The sequence below is a fragment of the Hylaeus volcanicus genome, unplaced genomic scaffold (assembly GCF_026283585.1).
Source record: "Hylaeus volcanicus isolate JK05 unplaced genomic scaffold, UHH_iyHylVolc1.0_haploid 12196, whole genome shotgun sequence".
NCBI classification, from domain to species: Eukaryota; Metazoa; Arthropoda; class Insecta; order Hymenoptera; family Colletidae; genus Hylaeus; species Hylaeus volcanicus.
Genome location: NW_026533146.1, coordinates 78,606 through 86,636, shown reverse-complemented (window position 1 = coordinate 86,636; position 8,031 = coordinate 78,606). Strand labels below are relative to the sequence as shown.

Genomic DNA, 8,031 nt, shown 5'->3' with positions numbered 1-8,031 from the left:
AGTGGTCGTTTAACAAGTGTACCCCCCCCCCCGCGGGGGAACCCGCTTGGAAAAACAGTTTCTCATCTAAAAAATGGATAACAACAGGAAAAAAGACCAGGAAAGAGAACCCAGTAGAAAAAAAACAGTAGAGGAAACGAAAAGAAACATAGAGAATCAAGGAAAGGAAATGGAAATAGAAACGATTGAGTCAAAGGAAGTTAAAAAGAACACTAAGGAAAATGAGGACTAAGGAATATGTGAAGATTTAGAAATTTTAGAAGAATATAAAGCTATTGTTAAAAAAATGTGCGACAAATGGGAAAAAAACCGGAAGAGAAAATTGAGGGAGCCACTTGTGACACAGGCCTGGCTTCCACCAATCGGAAGACGGAGGATACGGAATCCACCAATCCTATAACGCCACCGTGCAAGACAGGAAACAAGAATACCAGCAAAGATCCACAAACCTGCCCCCCGGTGGGAAAAGAAGAAATTGAAACAACCGTTAAGTTGGGGAAGGAGGGGAAAGGATAAGCGAGATCGAACAAAGAGCTTCAGACGAACATAGGAACTCGAGAGGAAAGGAACCAAGAGAAATTAGGTATTTTAAAAGAAAATCAGGATAGAACAAAGGACAGTGAGTGGTGGCTTGCAAAAAAGAGAAAAGTAGAGGAAATCAAGGAGGAATGGGAAACACAAAAAAAGCAGGTAAAGAAATCAAATAGAAAAAGACAAGATCAGAGGGTGATAAAGTGACTAAAACACAAACTACACATTTTGACACCACATGCACCGACGAGACAACAGGGACACATGTGTCTCATAGCGAATCGAAATCAAACAAAACTAACCAACATTGCTTACTACAATTACAGGAAGTAAGTGAGCCCATAAAAAGAGAAATAAATATAGAAGCATTAACAAATAAAAATACTAGGAATAAGGAGGAAATTAGTCATTTTCGAAACAAGGATAATTCGAACATACAAGGTAAGAGATTAACTCAGCTATATGATAAGGATCTGGTGAGCAAGGAGTACACGGTGACTGTAGGCCTTGGAAAAAAGCACGTGTCTAAAAACAAAAAAAATAATTTGATTAAAATATATCGATGGATCAGGCAGTTCAAACCAACACCAATATCAATAAAAATGGTTGGTTTTAATCAGACTGATATAATTTACAGGAACAAGGAAGAAGCAAACTATATAATTATGGAAGGTAACAAGGAAAACAGTAAATGCTATGCGAATATTCCATTCAGGAAAATGATAAGAAAAGGAGTGATCCATGAATGGGAAGATAGCGTAGAAGAACTAGAAGCCGAACTTATGCCAGTACAGGGGAAATTCAAGTTGGAAAGATTAAAGAGAAGGATATATAAAGACGGTGAAGTTCAATGGACAGAAGGAAGAGCTATTCTTATAACCTTCGAAGGAGATTCCCTTCCAACGAGGGTACTAATCGGATATGGTCATGTGTGGTTACGAGTTGAACCTTTTATGGAGTCAGTTAAACAGTGTTTTAAGTGCTACAGATACGAGCATTCACAACAAATTTGCAGAAGCAGTGTGAGTAATTGTAGAAGGTGCGGGGAAGAGAGACATGGAGAATGTCAAAAACAGCCTCACTGCACAAACTGTGCTGGCCCTCGCCCCAGTATGGCAAGAGAGTGTCCCATCTATCAGAAGGAAGTCAATATAAAAAAGGTGATGGCGTACCGAAACTGACCGTATAATACGGGGAAAACATATATAGAGAATAAATACCGTAGTGAGAACATGGAATGAACTAACATGAATGTAAAACAAGGAAAATGGGACTTTCCACCCCTACAAGCCAAGCACAAGGTTGAATATTGGGAAGATAAGGAAGTGCTTGGACTGGTGTATAAAACAAATAAATGGAACGAACAAAAGGAAAAGGAAAGGAACCCGGAAAAGCCAAGGAACCAGGAATATTTTGAACCTGATAAAAATGAAGAAGAACTAATGAATAGGAACGGGAATACTGTCGGAAAGAAGAAAGAAGAAAAAGAGAAATCAAGAAGACACCCATTGAATTACCATGATGAATACAAAGGCCCTTACCGAAATACTTTCGGACCACTCCTGCAGCAAGAGGGGACTTGGTTAGGAGGAGTGGTGGTGTGCGTGTGGGTAGCGAGAGTAGAGTGTAAGAAAAGCGTTTAATGCGAGTAGTGTAGCGATAGTTATAGACACAGTGATAAGGATTAGGCAGGGTACAAGAGGGAGAGTAAGGGCAAGTGAAGGTGAGGTGTAAAAAAAATATTAAGGGGTGTTACGGCTGATTTTGTGTGGTTCAGCCGATTGATAGGTTATGTGATGGGCAACGACGGCTATAAATCAGAGCATGATAGTTCGGACGACGAGGGGGCAGTAGGTAAAGTAGGCACGGTAGGGAAAATAGTGGCGGAGCCGAGAACGACAAGAAGATGTCGGCCAACAAATGCCGATAAAACAGCGAGACACGAGAAGGAAAAAGAAAGAATGGAGGAATTCATAAACAAAGGTAGGAAAGAGATAGTAGATGACAGGATAGGGGTTGCGACAGGAAAAACAGGCAATGAAGAAATATTGAAAGTGTTAGCTGGGTTGGTGGATGAAATAAGAAGTTTGAAAAAGGAAATACGTACAAATAATATCAGGATCGCGGAAGAAATTATAGAAATTAGGGAAGAAATGCGGGAAAAAGAAATAGGCTGGGAGTTAAAAGTAAAAGGAATGGAAAATAAAATTATGGACGTAGAAAATAAAGTAGGGCAGTTAACTAGAGCTGGGGAGAGAAATAGCTGTATTAGCTCGGGGCAAGAAAGAAGGGATTTAGAGGAAAGAATAAAGTCGATAGTGGTTAATAAGGTTAAAAAAGAGATGGGTGGGGAAGTGGTAAAAATAAGAGAGTGGATGGAAAGGCAACAAAAAATAGAAAGGAAAAACAATTTAGTAATAAAGAGTCTAAAGGTACGGCAAGACAATATAAAAACGCAAATTGAAAATTTTCTGCAGAGCGAATTAAGAGTAAGGAGTAAGATAGTTTGGGCAAAGGAAATCGGTAGAGGGGAAAAGAGTGTAGTAATAGTGGGAATGGAAAGTTGAGAAGACAAGCAAGAGATTATGAGAAATAAGAGGGGGTTAAAAGGTACGAAGGTATTCATAGATCATGATTTAACGAGGCACGAGAGGGAAATACAGTATAAACTAATAGAAATCGCGAGGGAGGAGAGAAGTAAGGGAAAGGAAGTCAGAGTGAGATTTCAAAAATGAAGAATAAACGGAGATTGGGTGAAGTGGAATGAAAGGGCGGGAGGGGTAAGTAGCCAGATTTTTTAGAAAGGGAGCAACCGAGGAGAGCAAAGGTAGCAGAGGAGTTTGGAGGTGGTAAACGTAGAGAAACAAGGTTGCTCGATGAAACAGAAAGAAGGGAAAAAGCAATGAGTGAAAGGAGGAACAGTACGGAATCGAAAGAGGAGAGGGAGGGAAGGGGAAGAAGGGATCAAATGTTATTTTGGAATGTAGCTGGAGTGCTCAACAAAGACAGGGATTTCTGGGAATTTGTGAAGGGTTTTGGCTTTGTAGGTTTGACGGAAACATGGATTGATGAAAAAGGTTGGGAGAAGATAAAAAATATAATGCTAAAGGAATGTAATTGAAAATGCCAATATGCCATACTGGAAAAGGAAAAAGGAAGAGCGATGGGGGGAATTATCACAGGAGTAAGTAACCGGTGGGGTGTAAATGAAGAAACAATACAAGCGGAAGGCGTGAGGTGATGGGCAGGGTGGAATCGGATCATCAGCCTATTGTTATCACGCTTGGGGAGACGGAAATCCGAGAAGAGGAAGGAAAGGAAAAGGGCGAAAAAGAAATAGAAAGTTGGTGCTGGGAGGAAGACAAAGTGCAATCCTTTAAAGATAAGACAGGTGACAGAGTATTCGAACAGGAGGGAGTAGAAGAGAGTTGGATTGAATTAGGAGAAGGAATACGAGAGTGTGCAGTAAGGAGAAAGAGGAAGATCAAAGAAAGAAAGATAGGATATAAACTCTGGTGGGATAAAGAGTGTGGACAAAGAAAAAGGAAACTGAAAAGACTGTACAGGAAATGGAAGGCAGGAAAGGTGGAAAGGGAAGAATACGTGAAAGGCAGAACGGAGTTAAGGAAATTATATGAGGAGAAAGAAAAGAGGAAAAAAGAAGAAGAATTAGAAGAGATCAAAGGGGCAAAAACGGAGGCGCAAATATGGAAGTACATAATCAAAGAGCGGAAAAAGAGAATCATGATAGGAAAGAGCATCAGAATAGAGGAATGGGCAGAACATTTCAGAAACCTATTGGGGGGAAGTCAGGAAAAAGTGACTGGAGTAAGAAGGGAAAGAGGGAGTGAAGGAGATGGAGAGGAAGAGCTGTCTCATGGAGAAATAGAGGAGCAGATACCTAGAAGTTGAAGAAGGGGAAGGCGTCAGGGGAAGACGGGATACCAGCGGAGGCATGGAAACATTGTCAGGGTAGGACTAGGGAGAAACTAAGAGAAATACTAGAAAAGGTATGGAGAGGGGAAGGTTTCCCGAGGGATTGGAGGAAAGGGATTATAGTCCCGATTCATAAGAAGGGGGATACAGAGGAGGCCAAAAATTATAGGGGGGTCTCACTTCTGAGTACAGCATATAAAATATACGCGGCAATGCTAAATGGGAGACTGAAGAAGGAGGTGGAGGATAAGAAGATCCTACCAAAGTCGCAGGCAGGCTTCAGAAAGGATAGAGAGACGATGGATAATGTCTATGTACTGCAACACATACTGGAAAGAGAAATAGCTAAGAAGAGGGGAAAGCTATATACGATATTTATAGACTTAAAGGCAGCGTTTGACAAGGTGTCAAGAGAAGAACTTTGGAGGGTGATGGAGAGAAGAGGAATACGTAGGGGGTTGATTGAAAGAGTTAAGGAAATGTATCAGGAAACAGAAAATGTAGTGAAAGTAGGGAAAGAATCGTCGGAAAGTTTTTGGACAAGTGAAGGAGTAAGACAGGGATGTCCGATAAGCCCAACACTGTTTGCGATATTCATATCAAAGTTGGGAGAGGTGTTGAGGAAAGCACAGACAGGAGGAATGGTAATTGGCAAAGAAAAGTTTTGATCCTTGGCATATGTAGATGACATAGTGTTGGTATCGAAGAGGGCAGAAGAGCTGGAAGAGATGTTGAAAACGCTGGAAAGCTATCTAGAGAAAAGAAAGTTAACTCTAAACGCGGAAAAATCCAAAATAATGGTTTTTAAGAAAGGAGGGGGGGAGAGGGAGGGAGTGGAGATGGAAAGGTAAGGTTCTGGAAACAGTAAAAGAATTTGTATACCTGGGGGTACGTTTCCAAAGGAATGGGGACATGGTCAGGCACGTGAAGGAGAGAGCGAAGAAAGCTAATATAATAATCAGGCAGGTATGGGGTATAGGGGAACGTAAATTCAAGAAGGATTTTAGGAAAAGGATGCTAATGTTTGACAGTCTGGTGACAGGAGTAATGTTGTATGGGGCGGAGATTTTCGGATGGAAAGAGAGAGCAGAATTAGAAGCGATTCAAACGAAATATATCAGGTGGTGTCTAGGCTTGGATTGCTGCACATTATTATATATATTACTAGAGGAGTCAAAAAGGGAAAAAATAAGGATGAGAGCGGGAATAAAAGCGTTGAGATTCGAAAAGAAAATCAGGGTGTTAGTGAAGGAATGTCTAAAGGAGAAGGAAAGTACAACAGTAGAGACCAGGAATAGCAGAGAAAAAACAGATTATCTCAGGAGAATTGAGTATATCCAAGCGGGAATTGAGGTATTACGAGACGAAGGAAGAGACGTTGTGAAGGAATTAAAGGAGAGAGACAGTCAAGTACAAAGACAAGTGCAATTCAATAAAATAAAAGAGGCTAAATACAATAGTAGATTTAAATATATTGTAACGATGCTACGACCGGAATATCTAGTAAGACAGGAAAAGAAGATAGCCAAAAATATATTGCGAGGGTAAGATGTGGAAATTTGGAAGAAGAGAACAAGTATTGGCTGAGGGAGGAGGATAGGAGGTGTATTTTGTGTAATCTAGAGATAGGAACACTGAAACACTACACTGAGGAATGCCAGGAGCTAGAAAGAGGGGAATTAAGTGAGGAAACATTGGTAGAGGGGAGGGCAGAGGAGAGAGTTGCAGAATGCGTAAGGAAGTTGGAGAAAAAGCGAAAGGAAAAGAGCGGAAAGTAAAGAGAGAGGTGGAGGACAGAGATAAGAGGATGGGGGGTGACTTAGAGAGTGGCAACATATGTATGTGTATATTTATATGGAATATATTTATGGATAGTTTATATGTTTTGGTGTCTATATGTCTATATGTTTGTATGTTTATATGTTTAGATGTTTTATATGTTTGACATGTTTATATAGTTTTGATATATCTATGTGCGTTTAAGTAAAATATAGGTATGTTAGGATAGGTCTAGGTTTATATATACATATAAGTTAGGGGAAATAGATAGTAGTTAAGGGAGTGGACTCCTTCGCCGAAAAGATCGACGCGACATAAAAACCGAGCGGCCACTAGAAGAAGTAAATTCAGTAAAACATTTAGCCAGTAGAGAAGCTGAATGCAATTTCTGCTGTTCAAAATCTGATGCTGATAAGGTAAGGTAAGCTTTATAAGCAAGCGAGACGTCAACGACAATGTATCGTTGGAGCGAGCAGCCGTGCCGGAACACACTCACACATGTAACGCTCCGTGGCATGTCCGTGTGCCTACGAATAGGCTACATGATGACGCGATACCTGAAAGTAAGGGTCTAGCGGCTAGAAGAAAAATTATTGTAAATATCATTGTAATCAGAAAAATGTCACAAATGTAATATTGCAAGTCTCGCTTATTCGGCAGAGTCTAGTCGATATTTACAATAATTTTTCTTCTTTCCTATACCTGAAAGTAATTTATGACTACAACAGGAGGAGGACAATACAACTAAAAATAAAGTCAATAATTTAAAAAATTTTTTTTATTTATTAATTTTTTTTTTTATTTAACTCCTTTGAAAACGTACACGTTTCCTCCCCCCTTCACCCCTTCCTCTTCCCCTTCTGCCTCTCCTCCAGTTATTTTTATACATGTTACCGCGAAGGCGGCGTAACATTTTGTTCTGTAAAAAGTGAATGAAAATTTAAAAATAACATATTTGAGATTGCTGATGTAATTCAAATATATTTAGGGTAACTTACCATTTTTTTCTCCAACGCGTCCAGTTTTTGTGTGGTGTGAGAAAGAGAGAGAGAGAGTTCCGAGCAGTAGCGATAGTTACATGTCCGTTAGTAGATCCGCGAATTGTAAGGAGTAATAAATATTTATACCATATTATACCTATAAAACTTTATTGAAATCAATAAGAATTAAAAATGAACTACAACACGATAATATCGTTAACTTACAGACCTATTTACATCTAGGAGATATAAAAAAGATATGACATGAAAATTTGTTTAGAAAATGCTCTTTCATTAATTGTTATATAATTAATTTAATATTTATATTTTATTATAATTATTTTTAAAAGTATCCATGATCTGAAATAAAATACTTTAGTTTTATAAATACATGCATGATCCGACGTAAAATATTTTTTTACTATTTACTATTTAAAATATCTATTTTACCCAGCTCTGAGCCCGGTCTCATTCAAAAAGCGCTCGTCCGGATCACGACCTTCCCTTGTGAGCTGTTGAACGTTTTCGAAACGGCTTTTTCTCCGCGTCGTCCATTATCATCTCGAAGATAAACATTCCAACTGATTTGCTATTGAACCAGAAAGAAAAGGTATATTAACAAAATGCGGAAAAAAATGAAAGATATACTTCAAGATTTAAAAAGTAAAATTCCTCTCTTCTGCTTACCTTGCCAGCTGATGCTCGTTCGCCGAGTCGTCGGTCAACATCACGACGATCACTATGTCTCCGGGTATCACACTTGTGTCAACTTCGTAACAATAGTCCAGATGATTCGTTGCTACAA

At 39.3% G+C, this 8,031-nt stretch overlaps 1 protein-coding gene across 1 annotated transcript; it reads left to right on the top strand.

Annotated features, from left to right (window-relative positions):
* Positions 1-297: 297 nt before the first annotated feature.
* LOC128882836 (uncharacterized) lies at positions 298-1,712 on the top strand. The gene is made up of 2 exons (XM_054134610.1): positions 298-459; positions 858-1,712. Exons 1-2 carry the CDS (start codon positions 298-300, stop codon positions 1,710-1,712), a joined length of 1,017 nt encoding a protein of 338 aa, XP_053990585.1.
* The last annotated feature ends 6,319 nt before the right edge of the window (positions 1,713-8,031 follow it).

Coding starts and splice junctions, on each gene's coding strand:
- LOC128882836 (XM_054134610.1), top strand. CDS start 298: ATGGGAAAAAAACCGGAAGAGAAAATTGAGGGAGCCACTTGTGACACA. Junction 460..857: donor ATCCACAAACCTGCCCCCCG/GTGGGAAAAGAA, acceptor CTACAATTACAG/GAAGTAAGTGAGCCCATAAA.